At 36.0% G+C, this 24,506-nt stretch overlaps 1 protein-coding gene and 1 non-coding gene across 2 annotated transcripts; both read right to left on the bottom strand.

The window, feature by feature from the left end:
• Positions 1-699: 699 nt before the first annotated feature.
• Positions 700-24,233, bottom strand: DBF4 (DBF4-CDC7 kinase regulatory subunit). Its single transcript, XM_065884023.1, has 12 exons — positions 23,975-24,233; positions 22,566-22,738; positions 15,867-16,046; positions 13,784-13,834; positions 13,001-13,070; positions 12,722-12,798; positions 11,995-12,031; positions 10,725-10,770; positions 7,719-7,847; positions 7,113-7,233; positions 3,695-3,819; positions 700-1,893 (listed from the first exon to the last, which is right to left on the bottom strand). The coding sequence occupies exons 1-12, from the start codon at positions 24,018-24,020 to the stop codon at positions 909-911; spliced, it is 2,040 nt and encodes a 679-aa protein (XP_065740095.1). The 5' UTR covers positions 24,021-24,233; the 3' UTR covers positions 700-908.
• Positions 4,677-4,783, bottom strand: LOC136128648 (U6 spliceosomal RNA). Its single transcript, XR_010656235.1, has one exon. It is a non-coding gene; the product is annotated as a U6 spliceosomal RNA (small nuclear RNA).
• Positions 24,234-24,506: the final 273 nt, after the last annotated feature.

Below are 24,506 nucleotides of genomic sequence, written 5' to 3'. Positions count from 1 at the left end.
TCCTTTAAGTACTGGCATGAACAATAAAATTGTTAATTTTAGTTGACAGTGTATTCATATAATATTCATTGGCACTAATTTTTATTGTGAACCATCTACCGGTGACAGTTGAAATTTTCCTGATATTTGAATTTTCTCTTCTCTCAATTATTGAATCGCCAAGTGACTGATCAAAGGCAATCTGCATGTTTCAAAACATATCTAGTTCATTGCCATCCTTTCCCTTTCCTTTCTTGATACCAAATTAGGGATTAAAGAGTCATTTTTGGAAGAAATTATTTCCAAAGGTAAATAAGAACAGTGGAAAAATTATTTCACTCCATATGCTAGCCTGGTTAAGTTTTTCCCTCATGGCTTCTATCTATCTCCACAAATAACCGAACTCCTCAGTGCCAACACCCTAGCATGGTCCAACTAGTTCACCCTCATGTGTCAATGCTCCTGGTAATAATGATTTCCAGAACTCAGACACTGAAATACAATTTTTCCTTTCTGTATGAAAATTAGGTTTTTAAAAGCAATATTATCATGTTATCATGGAAATCTGTTTTAATAGACAATAGATATAACTAGAATATCTAAATTTATAATGCTAAATTTTGATATTCTCAAAATTTCCCTTGAAATTAGTTTTCACTGACATAAAGCAAACTTATTATTCATAATAGTTCTTAGAAAACAATTATGAACATAGTATGCAAAATAAGATGAGTCACAAGTTTATTCTACAATTTTTCTAGCATATTCAATTCTGTAGAAAAATGCAATCACCTTTATTGTTAATATTTACATTTCATTCTGTAAACAAAATTGGCAAAACCTCACCCCCAAAACTAAGAATTTTTATACATATTCTTAAAAATTTCAAGAATATCATTCTTCATTGCTTCTGAAAGGTATTTATTTTTTTAAATCTCAAAACCAGAAAATGTAGAAGTTGAAGGGGACGAGAAAAACACTGATAACAAATGTGAGTTTTCCTCTTCCCAAATATCTAAAACATCACATATACCACTGTTTTCAGTGTAGCTTGTGAAACCCAAAAATTCTGACTTTTCTTCACTGGTTTGAAATAAGTCCAGTAGAGACTGTACTGATGAGCTACAAATTCTGTTTTCTTCTTGTGTAGTAAGAAATTCAGTTCTTCTCTTATCTAACTCCACATTTGGTTCCAGGTTTTCTTTTTTATTTCTTCTTAATAGTATTTTCACTTTCCGATGGATTTTACCAGAAGGTAAACTATCCATATTCTTGATGTCACATGGGTTGGGTTCCTCAGTAGGGCTTTGGGATGGAGCCTTTGCCTGAATTGTTAGGTGCTTCTGTGAACTGTTTATTGCTAACAGATCAGAATCATGATGAAATACTGAACGAAGGTCCTTTTCCTTCATATCCTTTGCTGGAAAAAGTACAGTATCTGACTTCTGTTTTGGTTGAGATGCACTATTATCCGTACTGAAATGAGAAACTTGTACAGATGCCTGTTGCCTATGTGGACAGTGATCCACCCTTACTTCTAAGTCATTTTCATTTATAATTAATTTATGTTTAGGAACATTAAGAATGCATTCCTGTTTATTTTTATGTGGAGATAGAGATATAAAATTTTCTTTTATGTCATTTTCAGCTGGATTTAACATGGAACATTTATTAGATGTTTTATCATCATGTCCTCTTAATTCACTTGAAGGGTGTGGGATGTGTTCTGAAGTAGACATAAACTTTTGTTCAGGTTCCTGGGTTTCTTTATCCAGGAAACCGTGCTCCACCACCTGTACATTTTCCCTGGAGTTTTTCTGAGAAGTATGTTGTAATTCCATCTTTTCTTTACGTTCAAACTTTTTCAAAACATTTGCAGTAATAGGAGAAAGGGAACCAACACTGTATTTTATTCTTTAGAGGAAAAAGAAAAGAAAAAAAATTAAAATTGCTATCAAAAATTCCTGAGTATTTAAAAACTAAATTAGTAAAAATCTTTAAAAACTGTATATAAAACTTATTTAACTTAGAAAACACTACAAAAATACAGAACTTTTACTATTTAGCCACATTTACTTTAGATGCTTTTATTTTTTTGGCCACGCCGCGTGGCGTGCAGGATCTTAGTTCCCCGACCAGGGGTCAAACCCATGCCCCCTGCGGTGGAAGTGGGGAGTCTTAACCAATGGACTGCCAGGGAAGTCCACTTTAGATGTTTTTAAAATAATAAAACTTTACAGATATAGCTAAAAACTCTAGTGTACCATTCCTCATCCACTTTCTTCCACTTCCTCCCAGAGGTAAGCAGTTTCTTGACTTTGGTATTTAAAACTACTTTGATCATATAAATCAAAGAAAGATGATAGTAAAGGGATTTGGGTCTGTTCCTAATTTTTTCACTATCCTGAAAAATTTCTTAATTTCTGTGCTTTGATTTACATTAATGTTGACTTCGCATGTGGTGAATGAGTATTGGGAAACCTAAGGCAGAAATGGATATTTATTTATATTTAAAAATAAACAATCCAATATTATAGTAAGCCAGAAACCTTATATCATTATACTTCTAAAGATGACAAGTCAGTAATCCTTAAGTTTCACACACATATTTGACTTGAAACTCTCTTCTTCATGGAGTCTCTTAATACCCTTGGGATGCTAGTTTGTATTAGACAATCCTAAATTACTTACAAAGAGAAAAAAACTTAATGGCTCACTAATTATGTTTTATGTTATACATGTCACAGATAATGAAGAGAAATATAGAATTCCACCTGCCCCTTCAAAACTAGAATGGTTACTTTTCTATTTATTTTGTTGATACTTTCACTTAAGACTCCTCTTGAACAAATGGAGGATATAAAATGTAAAAACACTAGTCCAACATCACTCTTCTTTAAAGTCCAGAGATGTTTAAGTGACTTGTCTATAGAGATAAAAATTGTGCAGATAATAAGATAATTAAGGAATAAACCAGTTTATATTTAAGTACTAGTTCAGAATTTTGCTGCAGAATGAGTTTTTAGGGAATTCTAAATTCTTACAGTAGCCCATATAAGTTTTAATAGTTGGAAATATGCTTCCTCTCCAAATATTACATCAGTCATGAACAATCATTCTGAATGTTACAGAAATAAGAGGTTTAGGAACTGTTCTACCCAGATATAGCCAAAAAACTTTCTAGTTAATTTTCAGGAGTTGCAGCTTGGTATCATTTTATAGTCTTCTTTATGCCTTAAGATTGGTCTAAAAACAGATATAAGGACTAAACAACCTATTGAGTTATTACCAGTTCTAGGGTATATTCATATGAAAGCATTTCTTTTTATTTTAGATTTGTGGGAATAATCTTAATGAGGCTCATTTTGTCAATGTACAGCTACTGTATACTGAACGTCACTGTATTCACACTTTATGCAGCTCGGGCCAAATCTAGTCTGCCATCTATTTATTTTTTGTGGTTCACAAAGCCTAAAATATTAACTATGTGGTTCTTTATAGAAAAAGTTTGCCAACTCCCCTTTTAGACTATGAAAGTAATAATAAGGTAAGCATTTTTGGTGGCGGTGGAGGAGGGAGAGAAAAGAAGCAATCAGTTCTTAACCATATTTCTATGCTGAAAATATAATCCTTCTAAGAACAGAAAACATTGGATTTATTTTTAGTTTAATGGTTTAATATTCTTGTAAAATTTAAAACTTGGGTTGATAATTACCTTTTATTTTTAGGCATGTCCCTTTCATATTCCACAAAGTCAAAAACTAACTTAGATACAATGTCATCAACAAGTTGATAGTGATTACTCTGTGCAAAGTTTCTGTGTTGCTCACTTAGAAGATGCTAAAATAAAACAAAAAAGTACATAGATCATAATTATATTTTAAAAGTAATAGATACTTTTTTCTAATATTCTCATGCCCCTAAAATTAAGTATCTAATAACTACTCCAAAGAAATATCCTTTATCAGAACTTAAAATAAGTAGAATAAAAGTAACTGCTGAGAAACCACTAAAAGTACTTTGGTTTTTAGTCTTCCATTTTTCAATCAGAAAAAGTCAAGTACTAATTAATTAGTAGTTTAAGGGAACTGAAAACCAATGAGCTACATCAGAAAATGAAGATAAAGCTGAAGAAAAACAACAGTAACATATAGCATTTAGTGTGCTAATATTTTTGAAAACACTTCTCTTTACTACTTTATTCTTATGCAATTACCACTAAGTAATAAGTAAGGTAGGGCTTATAAAATATTAAATACATGAAATGTTATGTAACATACAAGAATCTAAAACAAGAATCTAGAAGAGAGACTAAGTAAAAAAAGATGAAGTACAACTAATGCTGGGAAGAATAAAAAAAAATTTTGAGAATGAGGGAATAAATGATCTCAATTACCCAGTGCTTATGACTGAGTACCGAGAAGGTTTTTCTCAATCTTAAGGGTGGTTAAGAACAAAAGTCAACAAGTTCAGTGTACTGGGATAAAACTCAGAGGAAACAAAGTTCCTTCGGAATAGGTGGAATCTCCAAGCTAATTCTGTATCATTTGTCTATCAGCTGATCAGGGAATTGTAACTAGAAGCCTGTATCAAGGTGATTATGGAAGAACCTCATTTGTTTCCCTAGTTTCATATCATTTTAACTTTTATTTTTGGTCATCCATTTTATTTTATTATTTTTTTTAACATCTTTATTAAAAACATCGGAACGCTTCACGAATTTGCATGTCATCCTTGCGCAGGGGCCATGCTAATCTTCTCTGTATCGTTCCAATTTTAGTATATGTGCTGCCGAAGCGAGCACTAATTTTAACTTGCGATGATTTGATTTTAATTCCAAAAACGAAATTCTTCACTGGTCACAAAAAATACAGTATTCTGGAATATAAACGTATTCCTTCCTTGCTTGCAAAATTTACCATATACAAATTATGTATGCTCAGTAATGTTAAAACTAATGAGAAACGAAACATTAACTTTGTAAGTTCAGATTCTGTTTATTCATGTTCTTGGAAGGAAAAATTACTAACTGAACTAAGAAAAACAACTTCCAACTTTTGTGTAGCTCCTCTCTACCTCCACCTAACTCTTTTTTTTTTTTTTTTTTTTGTGGTATGCGGGCCTCTCACTGCTGTGGCCTCTCCCGTCGCGGAGCACAGGCTCCAGACGCGCAGGCTCAGCGGCCATGGCTCACGGGCCCAGCCACTCCACCGGCATGTGGGATCTTCCCGGACCGGGGCACGAACCCGCATCCCCTGCATCGGCAGGCGGACTCTCAATCACTGCACCACCAGGGAAGCCCCACCTAACTCTTTTTATTCATCCTTTAAGTCTTGATTTAAATGTCACTTTCTCAGTTGAGCCTTCCTTGTTCCTCATTCTACATTCAGTACTCTATTTATTACCACTGCACTTCATACTTCACTTTTCATCCTACTTGCAAATACATGTTTCATATCTATTTCCTCTGTCAGACTGTAAGATGGTAAAAGGGTAGGGAATATATCTGCCTTGTTTGCTGCTTAATTTCCTGTGATCAAATTTGTTAAATGAATGCTCGACACAGGTGGAACTGAATCACTACGAAATCAAAGTTTCAAAAAAGAAAATATTTCCTATATTCTTAGTGACTAGGGATCATATACATGAAAAACTGTAAAAAAAAATTAAAAATTAAAAAATATCCATCACAGCCTCTACTTTGATTTTCCTTTCTTGTGGTTGATTTTTAGCCCCAACATCCTCTGAGCATCAAATTAGGATCCACAAACTGATATTAAGGAAAACATCCATTTTAGATTAATTTATTGCAACAGCGAAGTAAAATTTCAGGACCAATCTACAATTTAAATTTTCAAAATGATTTTTGGGAAGGGCAAATATTTCTGAGAAAGTTCAGCTTATGATTAAAAATAATTTTAAACTAACTTTAAAATTAACTATTTTTCTACTTTATTATATAAACTAAACACAAAAAACTGACACAAACTTTCAGTTATAAAACAAACTTCCAATTTAGAAACTGAAGACAGAGGTAGTTTATGGATGAGATATTTTCAAATATTTTTTCTCAACTTTCCTACCATCTTCTACCAAAACCAAGCACCAAAACAGACTGTCCCAGTATTTTAAAAATTAACAATTCAAACAATAACAGCTAATATTTAATAAGCACAGTGCCAGGTACTGTTCAAAGTCTCATAGACAGACAGGAAGCCAGGATTCAACCTTGGGCTAGCCTGGATCCAAAGCTCTTGCTCTTTTTATCAGTTTACAAATTGTAATTGTTCTCATTTTTTAAATTTTCTCTTCATCCCATATATATTTTCAACAATTTCTTTTTCTGCTATTTCAAAGAACTGTCTCCACTTTCTTCTCATCCTCCCATTAGTAAATCACTTACCCATTTTTTAATTGTTAAGGCCTGAAGCATGCAGTGACCCATGACCCACCCTCTCTCCCTCCCAACATCCAATCCACTGCACATCCTCTTGGCCCCACCTTTACAATCATATCCGCAAGCTGACTTCTACCACCATTGCTCAGTCCACCATCATCTGTTCTTTGATCCTACCAATCAGTTTCATTTAGCACTTTTGCATTGCTTATTTCAACATTCACAAGTCTTGTTCTCTCAACTTCTCTCAGGTCTCTACTCAAATACCACATCAGTTAGGTATTCCTTGTCTAGTCTAAATAAATAGCAACACCTTCATTCCTGCTTTATTTTCTCATAGCACTAATCTAATGTTCTCTCTATATACTTCACTATTCTCTTATCCTGTGGTTAGCTCTCTCTCCTCGCCTTCCACAGAATGTAATCTTCACAAGGGTTGTGAATTGGTCGCTTTTGTTCAATGCTGTTCACCCAGAGCAGTAATTGGTACACAGCAGGTGCTCAATAAATATTTGCTGAATGGATAAAAATGATTTTTCAATACACATTTCCCTGCTTTGGGTTCTTAAAATTCAAGATAATTCTATCAAAAAGAAGTATCTACTACTTAATAATTACCAAATTGTAAACCACAATCAAAAGAATAAACTAAAAAAAAAAAAAGAATAAACTAAAATTTAAACAGCAAATATTATTCATAGTTTTAGAAATATCAACCCTCTAAATACAAAATCACATTTACAGTATCGAGATCTTCGTATTTCTGCAAGCAACATTCACAATATCCCTTTTTTTTCTTCTCTTTTAACTGGAGTTGAACTGGGATTCCACCACATTTATCACCATCTCTTTGGATCCTGATAGAAATATATGGTAAAAGATTAACCGCTGAACGTAAGGAATAATTTTAAAAAATTTAGTCCTCAACTATCAAACAGCACCTGCCATAATTTGCAGAGATTTATATAAACAAATACTTTTAGCCATTTTTCTTTTTAAGAAATTGAGAAGCAAACTGAGAATGTAACGATTATTCTGGAGAATATCTCAGATCACTGAAAAGACACAACACATTTGAATTATCTGCAAATATTTTTAAGCTCCCCCCCAGAGCCCCCATCTAAAGTAGCTAAATGTGACATACTTGAAAAAGAGATTCAGACTTTAAATCTAGCAAAGGGGCATTAAAAATATCCAGGGGAGAAAGCACAACAGTGATTAGACAGACACACACACACACCAACACACACACACATACCAACACACACACACCATGGTGTTAAATGAATTATTTTAAATATTTGTTTAAAAAGATAAAAAATTACTTGACGGTTTAACCAACCTTAGTTTAACCTGAGTTTCCTTTTGGGTGGTAGATGGCTTATCTACTTCAAATGGACTGGAGGGCTTCTGAACAGAATAGTTTATAAAAGGCATATTGGTCAGCTGAAGATAAAATGGCCTATAAAGCCTAAAAGAATAAAAAGACAAATACATGAGAATCTTTATGATGAAAGAAAACATGTTTCAAGTCTTATATTTCAAAATCATGTAATTCACCTGGAATCTGAAATAAACAATAGGAATCAATTAAAATTTACTATTTACTATTCTTAAGTGCACAGTTCAGTTGTATTAAGTATATTCAATGTTTTACAACTATTAACACCTGTCCATATCTAGAGCTCTTTTCATCTTTCAAAATGAAACTTTGTACCCACATATAAAATAAGTAACTCCCCATTCTCTCTTCCCCACCAGCCCCTGACAACCACCATTCTACCTTGTTTCCATGAATTTGACTACTCTGGGTACCTCATTAGGTGGAATCATGTAGTATTTTCCTCTTATTTCATTAAGCATAATGTCCTCAAGGTTGATCCATGTTGTGGTTTCAAAATTTCATTCCTTTTTAAAGTTGAATAATATCCCATTGTATGTATATACCATATTATCCATTCATCTGTTGATGAACATCTGGGTTGCTTCTGCCTCTTGGCTATTGTGAATAGTGCTGCTATGAACATGCATGTACAAGTGCTTCTAAACCCTGTTTTCAGTTCTTTTGGATATATACTCAGAAGTGGAGCTGCTGGATCATACAGCAAGCAGTTCAGAATTTTTGAGGACTCTCCATATGGTTTTCCATAGTGGTTACACCATTTTCTAATCCCACAAATTGTGCATAAGAGTTCCAATATCTCCACACCCTCACCAACACTTTTTTCTTTTTAAAATAGTACCCATCCTAACGGTTGTGAGGTAATAGATTTCTCATTGTGGTTTTGATTTGCATTTCTCTGATGATGAGTAAGGTTGAACATCTTTTCATATGCTTGTTGGCAATTTGGGTATGTTTGGAGCAGTGTCAGGTCCTTTGCCCATTTTTTAATTGGGTCATTTGATTTTCTGTTGTTGAGTTCTTCATAATACCATCGTATTAGATACATAACTTGCAACTATCTTCTCCCATTCTGTGGTTGCCTTCTCACTGTGTTATGTCTTTTGCGCACAGAAATTTATAATTTTGACGTAGTCCAATTTAGTTCTTTTATCTTTTTGCTTCTGCTTTTAGTGTCATATCCAAGAAATGACTGCCAATTCCAATGTCATATAGCTTCCCCCTATGTTTTTTTTCCCAAGAGTTGTATAGTTTTAGGTCTCTGACTCATTTTGAGTTAATTTTATATATTGTATAAAGTAAGGGTCCAACTTCATTCTTTTGCATGTGGCTATCTAGTTTTCCCAATACTGTTTATTATTATTATTATGTTTTTTTTTTGCGGTACGCGGGCCTCTCACTGTTGTGGCCTCTCCCATTGCGGAGCACAGGCTCCAGACACGCAGGCTCAGTGGCCATGGCTCACGGGCCTAGCCGCTCCGCAGCATGTGGGATCTTCCTGGACCGGGGCACGAACCCATGTCCCCTGCATCGGCAGGCAGACTCTCAACCACTGCGCCACCAGGGAAGCCCCCAATACTGTTTATTAAAAAGACTGTCCTTTCCCTACTGAATGTTCTTGGCATCCTTGTCAGCAATCATTTGATCATATATATAAAGATTTACTTCTGGGCTCTTTATTCTATTCCATTGGTTTATATATGTCTTTATGTCAGTACCAAACTGTTTTGATTACTACAGCTTTGTAGTAAGTTTTGACATAGGTTAAGTGTAGACCTCCAACTTTGTTCTTCATTTTCAAAATTACTTTGGGTGTTCAGCGTCCCTTGAGATTCCATATGAATTTTAGGACAGATTTTTCTCTTTTTGCAACAGAAGTCATTGGGATTTTATAGGGATTGCTTTAAATCTGTAGATCACTTTGGGTAGTACTCACATCTTAAAATATGAAGTCTTCCAATCCATGAATATGGACTGTCTTTCCACTTATTGATGCTTCTCTAGGCCTTTTTTAAAATTTTTAAAATATTTTAATTTTTAAAAATATTTATTTTTATGGCTGTGTCGGGTCTTAGTCGTGGCACGTGGGCTCTTTGTTGCGGCATGCGGGCTTTCTCTTCTCTAGTTGTGGTGCGTGGGCTCCAGAGCATGTAGGCTCTTTAGTTTGCAGCACACGGGCTCTATAGTTGAGATGCGAGGGCTTAGCTGTCCACAGCATGTGGGATCTTAGTTCTCCAACCAGGGACTGAACCTGTGTCCCCTGCATGGGAAGGAGGGTTCTTTACCACTGGGCCACCAGGGAAGTCCCTCCAGGCCTAATTTTAAATTGTACTTTTTTTTTTCTCACAGTAGCACATTTTAAAAAAAGAAGTGTTCAACACATCTTTGTCACCTCATTGAGCACCCAAGAGAATTAATCACACATGTCTAAATGAGTAACTAGAATGTGTAGGGAAAGAAATCTAATTCTCCCATGCCAAATTAGTCTACTTATATCTGTAGTCTTCATTAAGATTATTCTATAGAGCTTCAGAATGAGTTTGCGAAAACTACCAAATTAGATGTTATACTCAGATTTTGTATTTCCAAGTAGTAACTAATAATTTCTTTTTTACAAATGTAGATGCAGTCTTTAAGTAGTAGTTCTAAATCATATGGTATTACCTTTAGCCAGAGAATGGTTATTTGAAATACTGAAAAATGAGCTGGTCTCGTGATTGCTCTAAACTAGATTTTCAAGGAATTATTATCTAAAACCTACTGAAACTTAATTCAGTCCTTGAGCACAAAGTAATGCTACTTTTTGAAACTGTGCCACATGCATATTAATATCATATAAATCTAACGTAAAGGGACCTAAAAGTATTAGCGGGAACAGTTTAATTAGTTAGATTTTCTCCTTTAATATTGTATTTAAATCATACAGATTGAATTTAAGATACTTACTGGCTTATATCTTCCACCTTTACAAAAGGCTTTTTGAGTCTACCTGCTTGGGAATATACAAAACATGGTATTAGATGCTTACAAATCCAGAATTTTTTTTCTTAAATAAAACTACTCTGGCTAAAATAATCCAACGATGTATCCATTATCCATTTCATTTCAATTTGAAGTTTTTAGCCTCAGATAAGGTATCCTGCAATTATAAATCCATTTCTAAAATGACAGAAGCTCTGTCTATATTCTGTGATTCTTAAATGGAATGGATCTCCTAAAGGATCTATAAGCAGAATTCCGGAGGATTTTCAGCTAGAACAGGTAAAAAAATTTAACTTTTATGTTCACTAATCTCTAACTGAAATGTAACACGTCCTTCAATTTTGCATATAAGCAAAAGAATCACAGTAGTATCAGCAGTGCTTGTAATTTTTATTTATTTATTTATTTTACTTATTTACTTTGGCTGTGTTGGGTCTCCCTTGCTGTGCACAGGCTTTCTCTAGCTGCAGCGAGCAGGGGCTACTCTTTGTTGCTGTGCATGGGCTTCTCATTGCAGTGGCTTCTCTTGCTGCGGAGCATGGGCTCTTGGCGTGCGGGCTTCAGTAGTTGCAGCACGCGGGCTCAGTAGTTGTGGCTAACGGCCTCTAGAGCACAGGCTTAGTAGTTGTGGCGCACAGGCTTAGTAGTTGTGGCGCACAGGCTTAGTTGCTCCGCGGCATGTGGGATCTTCCTAGACCAGGGCTCGAACCCGTGTCCCCTGCATTGGCAGGTGGATTCTAAACCACTGTGCACCAGGGAGGCCCAATGCTTGTAATTTTGATATCAGTTGAAACATATTTTCATATCATATTAGTTACTACAAATATCTCAAAGCATCATTTATACTCATCACTTCAAAACAAAATTACACTAGCAATTACAAAATTACACTAGCAATTATAATCACTGCTAGAACTTTTTAATGTGTAATAAAAACAAGTATATAACTATTTTATACTGAAAAATATTCTGATAACTGAATTTCAATGTAATTGATTTTCTTAGTGATATAATGATAAGCAAAAATGTTTTAAAAAACATAATTCTAACAAAGGTCCATAGACTTTACCAGACTGCCACAGGGGTCAATGTTCTAAAGAAAAAAAAAAAGGCTAAGAACTACTGAGAAAGTCATTTAAAGGGTTGGTTACATGATATGTTAGAAGATTTTTATATGTTTTATTCTATTTTCTAAAAGCAAAACAAACACACTTAAGGAAATCAAAATACTTACTTCTTGCTTTCTGTGTGCCAATACTTACTCTTTTCCCCTAAAAAAAAAAAAAAAAAAAATATATATATATATATATATATATATATATAAACATATATATGGTAAAAACACTGGGCTTGAAAGTACAGTGAAAACAGCTATTGCAATTGCTCAATATCCTCAAGATTAAAAAATCATATAGGAAAACAACTAAATAAAGGAAGGGTGATTATTGCAGTTTCATGGGGAAAAAAGAGAAAAAGCTGCTTTTCAAAATCAACTCAACCAAAGAAATGAAAGGAAACAAAGATCATTCAGGAATTAAAGATTTTATCCAGTGGTATGGAACTTAATAATATAAGCTCACTTTTACAATACCCCCAACAAATATTTTGTATTTTAGCTATAATGTCTTCACAGAAAGAAATCAACCAATAAAGAAAAGGCATGGTTAGTAAAATAATCTAAATATAGTCATGTAAGTTATTTTTATGCCCTCATTCAGCAAAACCTTTGTGATAAACTCATCAAAGGTGGAACAACTTTTACCTCATGAGTAAATCCTAAAGTAAAATGATATGCAACAATTTATTCAAATGACAGAAACATGCATATAGTACACAGGATTACCCCTAGGATATTCTGGCAGTAATATTTTCCACTTGGCAAAAAAATTTATAGATACATAAATAAAAACCAAGCTTACCATTTTCTTTAATTAGTTTAAAAATTAAGGAAAATAACATACCCCATCTCTTACAGAAGTACTTGATTTCTTGAGTAAATACAATTCTTTTTTCTTTTGTTCAATGTAGTATCTAATGTCTTTATTAAAAGAAAGAAGGGTTTAAGATTAGCATTTTTACCTTTGGAGTTAAATGCTGCTATTTTCTTATAATTGTAGTAAATTTAGATGAAAGAATTACCCTTAGAGGTATCTCTTGCTATCAGAATTCTATCTAAAATTAGGAATGAAGAGACAGACACTTATAACAAATATTGTCAAAAGCAGTAATAAAATCCTTACCATCAATATGAAGAATTTTTACTCCCCATGATAAGGCGTTTGATAATATACTGTTTGAAGGAATAAAATCCTGTTAAAAAAAAAGTTTGATAGTTTTTTCTAGGAAATTACTCTTTTAAATGAGCTAAATTAAAAATATTATCTGAAGCTTAATGTCACTGAGATGGTTATTCAGAAAAGACCCTATACAGTTAAAATACAGCATTGAGAACATCAGTTTTTTTCTTCTGAAATTTCTAAAACCATTTCTGTTTAATATACCTCCATATTCTTTTTTTTTTTTTTTTTTTTGCAGTACGCGGGCCTCTCACTCTTGTGGCCTCTCCCGTTGCAGAGCACAGGCTCCGGACGCACAGGCTCAGCGGCGATGGCTTACGGGCCTAGCCACTCCACGGCATGTGGGATCTTCCCGGACCAGGGCACAAACCCGTGTCCTCTGCATTGGCAGGTGGACTCCCAACCACTGCACCACCAGGGAAGCCCTACTCCCATATTCTTGATGATTAATGTACCCTGTAGCCTTACAGTTAATAGTTTCAAGAAATTTTTTCTTTTAAAGACACAAAAATGCCACAGGCTTCAGAAGTGGCCAGTAATACTTTAAAAGGCCACAAGATGGAGGCGTTTCTTCATGAAAAGCAGATTCTGTTCTTTATGAGATACATGCTGATATTTAGGCTTTTCCTATTAAAAATGAGGAAAAGATTTCAAGAACATCTCTATTTTACATTTCAGTTTTTAGGAATAGAATATACACTGCGAATTTTTAAAATTCCTACTTACATGGTCCTTGATAGCTTTTTCAACTAATAATTTTCCTCTGCTCAAACACACCTATAAAAAGACCAGAGAACAATAGTTATAACATAGTGCCTCATTGGAAAAAATTTTAAAAAGATAAAACAGCTAAAGCAAGTAGATAAAATTTAAAGATGAATTTTAATAAAAATATGAAATTTAAAATACATAGTTTATTTGTACAAGTCTTAATGATCATCAACATAATAAATGTACAGTAAAAAGTTATTTCCTTAGGGTCTTTGTTTGTAATAAGATCTATTAAAAAGTTTGTTTCTTTTTTTGGTAGAGCCTAAACTCAGCTTAAAAAAAAAAAGGTCAGTTCTGTAGTAAATGTTATTCAACATGAAAAATAAAATAGGTTGATCTGAAATTCAATCTATAATTAAATAGTAAGTTTACATTTTAATTTCCTATTTAACCAAAGATCTAAGGATATGAGTAAACCATATATACTGTTTTTACATAGCATTTCACTTTTTAAACAAAACAGTAGGAAAAGCAGTTGAAATGCTAATAGCAGCATTTAATTTGGAACTAGTCACTGGTGTACAACCATGTTCCTCCAAAAAAGCATTAACTGAAAGAATGTATGAGGCTTCCTTGGTCTCTTCTTCTTTGACGTTTTTGCTTCTTTGTATTTGTCTCTTTCTTTTCAAGAGGTATCTTTTATGTAACAATCATTTCTTTTACCTGTTCTCCCCCGCTCCCATTTTTCCCTGCTTTCCAAATGGCTGCAGTAGATAAGTTGGGGAGGATATTTTTTTAATTTATTTTAAAAATTTATTTATTTATTATTTATTTTTGGTCCTTTGTTGTGTTGCACGGGCTTCTCACTATGGTGGCTTCTCTTTTTGCAGAGCACAGGCTCTAGGCGCGCGGGCTCAGTAGTGTGGCTCGCGGGCTCTAGAGTGCAGGCTCAGCAGTTGTGGCGCACGGGCTTAGTTGCTCCGTGGCATGTGGGATCCTGGACCAGGGATCGAACCCGTGTCCCCTGCAATGGCAGGCGGATTCTTAACCACTGTACCACCAGGGAAGCCCCGGGGAGGATAATTTTAAATAATTAATTTCAATCTAAAAATGAGATAAACACTATTTTCAACCTCTTGCCCTTTTCATACCCAATTAAATCAATTTAATTTATCCTTCACTGTATCTTACAACTTACTGGCAACTGAGTGGTAGGGATATGATGTTGGTAATTCTAGTACAGGGGTTGGCAAACTTTTTCTTTAAAGGGCCAGATAGTACATGTTTATATGGCTCTGCAGGCCATATAGTCTCTGTTGCAACTATCCCATTCTGCCTTTACAGCAGTAAAGCAACCAGTCAATATGTAAATGAATGGTATGTCTCTGTTCCAATAAAAGTTTACTCATGGACAATGAAATTTGAATTTCACATAATTGCCACTTGTCACAAAGTATTCTTTTGAATTCTTCCCGAACCACTTGAAAATGTAAAATCCATGCGTAGCTCGCAGGCTGTAAAAAACAGGTGTCAGGCTTGGGGCTTCCCTGGTGGCACAGTGGTTGAGTCTGCCTGCTGATGCAGGGGACGTGGGTTCGTGCCCTGGTCCGGGAGGATCCCACATGCCACGGAGCGGTTGGGCCCGTAAGCCATGGCCGCTGGGCCTGTGCTCCGCAGCAGGAGAGGCCACAACAGTGAGAGGCCCGCGTGCCGCAAAAAAAAAAAAAAAAAAAACAGGCGGCAGGCTGGATTTGGCCCATGGGCCATAGTTTGCTTACCTCTGCTCTGAAACAAACAAAAGGTTTCTATTCCTTCTTTAAAAAATGATCTGCTGTCACTCTTTAGTTGTAAATTACTCTCAAAATAAAAGCCATCACTAAATGCAAGGGCATATTTTAGGAATCAGTGTGACTACACAAGCACTATTAGGAGAAAAATCACCTTTCTATATACAACAGCAACCTTATTAACGACTGGAAAGCCACACTTAGTGTAGATATTATTCTACCTAAGTGAACTCTGTTAATCAGCCCACTCTTGAAAATTATAAAATCCTATAGCCTTTCCCAGAGTCTCAAACCATATTTCAGAGACTTACTGTATCTGGAGACTTAAATGAACTTCCATCATGGCTGGGATGAGGTGATGTGGTTTCTGCAGTATATGCAGATTCTGGACTTGGTACAGGAGAAATTTGTCCCAAGGTTTGTGCAAATTTAGCTTCCTTTTTATTTGAAATAAGATAACTGATATCTTTGCTGAGAAATTCTTCAACTCGCTAAAGGAAAACAAAGTATTTTTAAGTAAGTCATATAAACCATAAACTGTTTCATATGCTAGGCACAGTAGAGAATGCCAATTTGATGCATTTTAATATTCTAAATTTCTATACTGTATTATTCTGAACCTAGAGTTGAGAAAGTACAATGAGAATTCTAATAAAACAACAGCATGTAGTTTATATATTGTAATTAGTTTAATCCACATGACAACCCATAATACTAATATTATCCTTATTTTGTGGAGAAGAAAACAGAAGTTAAGTGACTTGCCTTGAGGGTTACACCAGTAGTAAGAGAATTTGAACACAGGTACTCTTTTTTTTTTTAACCTTAATTTTTTCTTAATTGAAGTATAGCTGATTTACAACGTTGTGTGAACATAGGTATTGTTTCATATCCATGCTCTAAAGCACTACTGTCCAATAGAACTCACTGTAATGATGGAAATGTTCTTTATCAGCATTGTCCAATATGGTAACAACTGCCACATGTGACTACTGAGTACGTGAAGTGTAATTAATGTGACTGAGCAACAATTACAAACTGTTAATTTTAATTAACTTAAATTTCAATAGGCACATGTAGCGAATGGCTATAATACTGGATAGCACAATTCAAACTTATAAAGTTATAACATCTTTCCTTAAGACTTAAACTATTAAAAGGTAGGAAACCCTTACTTTTAAGAGTGTATGACTGAGACTTCCCTGGTGGCGCAGTGGTTAAGAATCTGCCTGCCAATGCAGGGGACACGGGTTCGATCCCTGTCCGGGAAGATCCCACATGCTGCAGAGCAGCTGAGCCTGAGTGCCACAACTACCAACGCTGGGGGCCCTAGAGCCCGTGCACCACAACTACTGAAGCCTGAGGGCTCTCAGGCCCCCGTACTGCAACTACTGAGCGTGCTGCAACTACTGAAGCCTGCATGCAGCAATGAAGACCCAACATAGCACCCCCGCCCCAAAAAAAGTGTATGACTGTTTTGAAGAGAATTTCCCTAGTTTGAAAACCACTGCTTAAATGTCTGAATTTATAAACACATGTACCAAAGTCAATAAGTCAGTGTTGAAAATCACTGCCATCCAAAGGCAGGAAAATTAAACTAAGTAGAAAAAATACTATTAATCATTAACTATTTGCATAAATGAGAGACTCAAAGTATTTTAAGCAGCTGTATCTAATTTCTGTAGGGTCTCACAACATAAATGAAGATAATAAACAATGAAGCAAAGTATGTAATTAGTTAATTTCATCTAAGCATTAAGCACAATTTGGTGCTAAGACCAGCAGCTGCCTTGGTTAAATACAAATCACTAGTTCCTTTTTTTCTGAGTAACATTTTCATCCACCAGTAAATAAAGTACATTTATGTATTCTAAGGATGACAGACTCAAATGCCTACAAGGGCCAGCAAGAATACGAATGAACGATTACATGTCAAATACTCTTTTCATCTTCATAAATATGTGGCCCCAGCACTGACAGAGCTTCCAGTTTTTCGAGAAGCCCAATCTCCCAACCATTAAAAAAAAAAAAAATTGTGATAAAATACGTAACATAAAATTTACCATTTAAACCATTTTTGAGTGTACAATTCAGTGGCATTAAGTATATTCACAATGTTGTATAACCTTCTCCACTATCCATTTCCAGAAGTTTTTCATCATTCTAAGCTGAAACTGTACCCATTAAACAATAACTCCCCATTTTCCCCTCTTGCCAGCCCCCCCTTTTTTTTTTTTTTTAAAGTAAATTTATTTATTTGTTTAGTTTTGGCTGCACTGGGTCTTTGTTGCTGTGTGCGGGCTTTCTCTAGTTGTGGCAAGCGGGGACTACTCTTGGTTGCGGTACGCGGGCTTCTCATTGCAGTGGCTTTTCTTGTTGCAGAGCATGGGCTCTAGGTGCACGGGCTTCAGTAGTTGTGGCACACAGGCTCAGTAGTTGTGGCTCGCAGGCTCTAGAGTGCAGGCTGAGTAGTTGTGGCACATGGGCTTAGTTGCTCTGTGGCACATGAGATCTTCCCAGACCAGGGCTTGAACCTGTGTCCCTTGCATTGGCAGATGGATTCTTAACCACTGCGCTACCAGGGGAGTCCCTTGCCAGCCCCTTTTAATGCTTACTTTCTGTTTCTATGGATTTGATAATTCTAGGTACTTCATATAAGTGGAATCCTGTATTTGTCCTTTTGTGTCTGGTTTATTTCATTTAGTACAGTGTTTTCAAGGTTCACTCATGATGTAGCATGGATCAGAATTCCATTCCTTTTCAAGGTTGAGTAATATTCCACTGTATGTATAAACCACGTTTTGTTTATCCATTCACCTGCTGATTAACATCTGGGTTGTTTCCACCTTTTGGTTATTGTGAATAATGCTGCTGTGACCATGGGTATATAAGTATCTCTTCCAGACTCTGCTTTCAGTTCTTTTGGGTATATACCCAGAAGTGGAATTGCTTGATCATATGGTAATTCCATTTTTAATTTTTTGAGGAAACTAATGTTTTCCATAGCAGTTGCACCATTTTACAATCTCACCAACAGTTCACGAGGGTTCCAGTTTCTCTACATCCTCACCAACACCTATGTTGATAGTGGCCATTCTAACAGATGTCAGATGGTACCTCAGTGTGTGGTTTTTTTTAATTGAAATATAGTTAATTTACAATGTTGTGTGTCTGGTGTACAGCAAAGTGACTCAGTTATACATATATATACATATTCTTTTTCATATTCTTTTCCATTATAGTTTATTACAAGATATGGAATATAGTGCCCTATGCTATACAGTAGGACCTTGTTTACCTATTTTGTATATAGTGGTTTCTATCTGCTCATCTTTAACTCCTAATTTACATCCTCCCCCCACTCTCCCCTTTGGTGACCATAAGTTGGTTTTCTATGTCTGTCTCTATGTTTTTGATTTGTATTTCCCAGTGATTAGTGATGCTGCACATCTTTTCATGTGCTTATTGGCCATCTGTATGTATGTATCTTCTTTGGAGAAATGTCTATTCAAGTCCTTTGCTCATTTTTTAATTGGGTTGTTTTTTGTTGAGTTGTAGTAGTTCTTTATATTCTAGATATTAATCCCTTATCAGATGTATGATTTGCAAATATTTTTTTTCTCATTATGTGGGTTGTCTTTTCACCCTCTCGATAGTGTCCTTTGATACACAAAATCTTCACATTTTTATTAAGTCCAATTTATCTGTTTTTTCATTTGCAGTCTGTGCTTTTGGTGTCAGTCAAGGACTCAATGCCAAATCTAACATCATGAAGATTCTCCCCAATACTTTCCTCTATGGGTTTTAGCTCTTACATTTTAGATCTTGATCCATTTTTAATTAATTGTAGCACATAATATACAGTAAGGGTACAACTTAATTCTTTTGCATGTTGATATTCAGTTTTCCTAGCATCAGTTGTTAAAAAGATTATCCTTTCCCCACTGAATGGTCTTGGTGCTCCTGTTGAAAATCAACTATATGAGAGGATTTCTGGGTTCTCTATTCTATTGCATTGGTCTATATATTTGTCCTTATGCTAATATGACACATTTCCCTTGGTTTTCCATTTCCTGTACCTCGAGTTATAAGTCTTTAATAATGAAAAATATCTTTTACAATCTGGTCCCAATGTAACACTGTTTCTTGCCATATCCCCCATCTAAATCCCAAGCTCAAGTCATACTCTTAATATTAGCAGTTGCTCAAACAAACCACACAGACCTATATTTTAAATATGTTCTTTCCTCTATTTAGTTTGTTCATTTTACCTGGTATATTCCTACTAGGCTTTCAAGACTCAGCTCAAATTTTATTCCTGCTATAAATCCAAAAGGCAGAGTTAATATTTCCATTTCTATATTCTAATGGCAATTTCTACATAACTTCTGTTAAAGCACTGACAATGCTATACTGTAATTTATTGATTTAGGTGTCCGATAGACTGAGAATTCCTAGAGGATTAGACTACATCTTATTTTTGCATTCCCCAGCATCTAAAATAGTGCTAGCATATGGGAGACACTGGTGGAATAATTTCTGAATGAATTTCCATATGCCCAAATCATAACCATTCTTCAAAGCTGAGTTCAACTTGTGTCTGTACAATGGCCTCCAAGATTCCTTAGTTGGAAGCAATCTTTCCCTCTTATAACATTCTATATTACAATTAATTGTACCAATGCCATCTCTGCTTACATTAGAAATTGAGGGTGGGATGGACATCAGATTCATTTTTGAATCTACCAAAATACTTAATACTGTGTCCTGTACTGTTGAGTTAGTTTTATCATGGCCTTTAATTTATTAGCTACTGTGGAATCTAGGTCTTTAAAAGAGTAAACTCAAAACTTATTTTCTGATGACTCAAGGTCACACTGAACATCCACAACAAGTAATTCTGTCCTCAAGTTCATGAGGACAGAACTATGCCATGGTATCTGACCCTACATCTCTTTTCTTCTCCAGCTGTCTTATTTTAGCCCAAACTGTTTAGATATGGGCTTAAGCATGGTTGGTTTTACAACAGCAACCTTTCTTGCCACTATCAGAGATAGTCCCCCATTATGTCAGCACTTCACTGATGTGCTCTCAGTGGCTGAATCTTCAGAAGTGTACTCTCCAAATAAAAGGTGTATTTAGATGTTTTCATTCAGACTAGAGAAAGCAAATGCATAAAACGGACAGTTCAAAAAAAGATGACACTGTTAATAACCTGAGGCAAAATAAATTACAAATGGTTAAAGGATCTAAGTAATCCTAAAAATTAAGTAATAAGCACAGTCCTTTTGAGGAAGATCTATCAATATTTAACTACACGTTTCTTAAAGTTGAATCTTAAAACTTAAATTAGTGTATAGAAATCAAAGTTCCTTTATAGCTCCCATACGAGATCTTCGTAAGTCTTTTTCAGTGATAGAAATAGTACTGTGCTAGAGACAGAAATCATGACATCATGAATTATTGGAAAAATAGTGTGGGGGAGATCAGAATTTGATAAAAAAAATCTTAGGAGAAATTAAAGGAATAAAGTCAATAAATCAAATTCAGTTGAAAATCCACAGCTTTGGGGAAAAATTTGGAAACTTATGACATTAATATGCTCCTCATTTCATTGACCTACTTCAAACCATTTTAGGATAAAAATTTGAAGTGTATAAAACCAACTTTCAGCTCTTTCTCAGCTATTATCTAACACATAAGTGAATTCAAAATTTGTTTCTTGCAGGTGCCTCAGGAACTGCTATGGGGATGAGAGGAGAGAGAAAAAGGGGGTAGGGCAGGCAGTCCCTGCACTAGCTTCTATACTGCTGTTTCAGCTACAGCAATTCCCTTTTTATTGGCTTTACACATTGGACTTCTGAACATGATTTTGTTTGAAGGGTTCCACTGCTAAAAGCACAAATCTAAAATTACTGATTTAGATTAGAGGGGTTAATAAGTTTTTCCATTATATTTAAGAAAGCTCTCAAACCATATCAGATAGCGACTTTGTAGCCACTGATTGCTAGAGGAACAGAATGGTGCAGTAGCATGAGTCCAGGTATTAGGCTGATTCTACCCTGGGTCAGTCACTTACTTCTCTGGACACTTAAGTACTTAATTTTTAAAATAAGGGATCTTTATTCAATGATGGCAGGCTATAAAACATGAACTTTAGTAATGCAGTCATATGGTCATTATGGTACATGCTACTACTATGACAAATGTGTGACAATGTTTTATTTTAAGAAAATGAATAGCAAAAAAGTAGAATAGCTTTTCAAAGACAGTTAAGTAAAATATATCAAAAAATGATTCCAAAAAACTTGTTACATGTTCTGCAAATTTCTATTCCAGTAATGGCAGGATTTGTTCATATTATTCAAAAAATGTTAACCATGACAAAGTGCAGCAGAAGTCTTTGAAACAGGAATAATCAGGAAATAAATGAATAAAATCTTAACCTTGCTAAAACTTACCCAGTACCACCCTTAATCCTAAGAAAATCTTAGAATTTTACCCAAATTTTCTAATTTCCTAATCATTTACTCAATGTATAAGGTAGGAAAGAAGCACGTTTTCCATATTTATAATCCAAAATCGTTCCCTTAATGACATTGAGTCTGTTGAGACTGTATCAGTCAAGAGAAATTTTAACTCTTTGTGGTTTGAACAGGTTTTCCTTGTTCTGTAAATAACATCTTACTTTCATGTAGCTTCCCAATAATCATAATCAAGGAGTTTCTGCCACCTGGAGGACATCCCAACATTACCATGAGAAGGCAATCAGCAGTTCCTTCAGGACAAGGGAGTCTCATTTCTCACACTTGTGAACTTCACACCAGACTAATAATCACAGAAACCTGAAAGTTTTGTCAGCCTACAGAAGGTTAAAACAAATGACTGTTCATTAATGATAAACAGCTGTTAAAAATTTTAAGCTTGGTGCTTATAAAAGTTTTTTTCCCAAAGGAAAATGTTAAATGATTAGTTTTCCTTTTTTGTTACAGTGTATGGTTTTGACTTACCCCTCCCAGATCCTTAATGTCCTTTTGCAGTTTTTCAGATATGGTGACAGAAGGTAAGTCAATGTAAAATACTTTACCCCAGAGTGGCTTATATTTGGATTTTTCTTGTTTGTTATCAGTTTTCAGAGATTTCAAAGACGGTCGATTTTTTTCATTTTTGACTTGGATTCCACCTATTGTTTAAAAAATTTAGAATTAGATCATGTTTTACGCAGACAGAAATTTTCTACTGTTTTAAAAATATTTGTTTATGTGATAATATCACAGAGAGAAAAATCTAATCCTACTAATTTAGCAGTCATTAACATTTTAATATATTTCTTTGTGGTATCACTTAGGATAAAGGCAAAATACTCTATTTTAACAGATATTATATGTCGCAAAACGACTTGTTCACAGTCAACAGTTGACTCTGCAAGAAATATTCATGTGTTTATCCGTGTTTTATGCATTAAGGCAGTGAACTATGTAAAACCAATTTGAAAGAATTTTCCTAGTATGTAAACTGCATGGAGTATTTACTCAACAAATACTCATGGAGCGTCTGCCATTCTGTTGAACACTCACAACTGGTACTTAAAATGTTGAACATTTAATAATGCAAGAAACCTGTTACTCAGAATGACCTAGACCTCAAAGGTTCCTGACTGCTCAAGGTTGAGTTTCACATAGAGTCAGTGTGTATATTAAGAACTCAGCGGTCCATTTGAAGAACCAAATCACCATTCATTTCATTCTTTCCTTTGAAAACATATCAGATCCAAACAGCTGCTTAAAAATTAACTTTAAGAACTCAATCTGTTCATAAGTAGACCACATATACACACTATACATATCAATATATACCCACACACACACTATACATGTTCAAAAGAAAAACTTACAGGCTGCAATGCTTTACCAAATAGAAGTGATTGAAAATGAAAGTTTGCTCTTGTTTCTGTCTGTAATGTTGAAAACAGCAACGGTGTGTTTGAAATACAAACACTTTCCCTCAACTTCATAAGACCAAAAATCCACCCATAATCACCCAGTTTAATCAGGAAGCGAAAAGCCCCGAGCACATCTGTATTTAAATCGAGGCTCAAGCGGCAGCCTCAAAGGGTCGCAGCATCGGTGGGCGCCCCGGCGGGTTCCCGGGTCCCGCATTGTCTTCTAGTTTTATAACCGACAGCGCTACGGGGAATTTGCGGCCGAGGCTGGAGAGTGGAGAGCGCCAGGGGCCGGGCCGGGATCCGTTCCCTTCCTGCGGCAAAACCCCGAAGCAAGCCTTCCTTCAGGCCAGAGCAGGATGCACGTGTCAGAAGAGAAAAGCAGAGACCCAGCGCGAGAACTCTGAACAATCAATTATGGAACCATGAGGGAAGGAAAGGATTAAAGGGACTGCAGCCGGAGGAGGGGCTTCGTACCCTGGAAATGTCCTCTGCTGTGGGTCCTCATGGCTCTGGAGTTCATGGCAGCCGCCCGGCACCTACATGCTGGGTCCGGAGAAAGTGTCGCGCCGGGCGGCCGCGGAAACACGGCTCCTCAAGGCCCGTTGACCGGCCGGTAGCTTCTCCGCTTCCGCGGGCCACCACACCCACGCAGCAGAGATGCCGCGTCTGCCCGCCGAGTTTCCGGGGGCGGAATGCGGCCTCAGGGCGCCAAGGAGGAAGTGGCAAAGCACAAACGAGTGGGCTGCGGCGGTTGAAGATTTGAAAACGCGTCACGCGGCCGCGGCGCCGATACGCGCGCCCCGCCCCCTCTCACGCCGCGCGCCCCGCCTCGCGCTCTCCCCCACGTGCTCGCGTCGGGCGCCCAGCCCCTCGGTGCCCGCCTCCTCGCGCTGCGTATCCGGCCCCTCACACCCCGCCTCCTCGCGCCTGCGCCCCGCCCCCACGGGCCGCGTCTCCGCCCCTGCGCCTTACCCACTGGTACGCATTCTCGCCCTCAGGTCCGCCC

Source organism: Phocoena phocoena, chromosome 9, assembly GCF_963924675.1.
Source record: "Phocoena phocoena chromosome 9, mPhoPho1.1, whole genome shotgun sequence".
Classification (NCBI taxonomy): Eukaryota; Metazoa; Chordata; class Mammalia; order Artiodactyla; family Phocoenidae; genus Phocoena; species Phocoena phocoena.
This window is presented reverse-complemented; position numbering and strand designations above follow the sequence as displayed.

Bases quoted from the DNA above. Each gene is read 5' to 3' on its own strand.
- DBF4 (XM_065884023.1), bottom strand. From the start codon at position 24,020: ATGAACTCCAGAGCCATGAGGACCCACAGCAGAGGACATTTCCAGG. The intron at 13,071-13,783 runs GTAAGTAGGAAT...TTTTTTTAACAG, and splicing joins AAAAAGCTATCAAGGACCAT to GATTTTATTCCTTCAAACAG. The intron at 7,848-10,724 runs GTAAGTATCTTA...TTATTCTTTTAG, and splicing joins AAGGTGGAAGATATAAGCCA to GCTTTATAGGCCATTTTATC.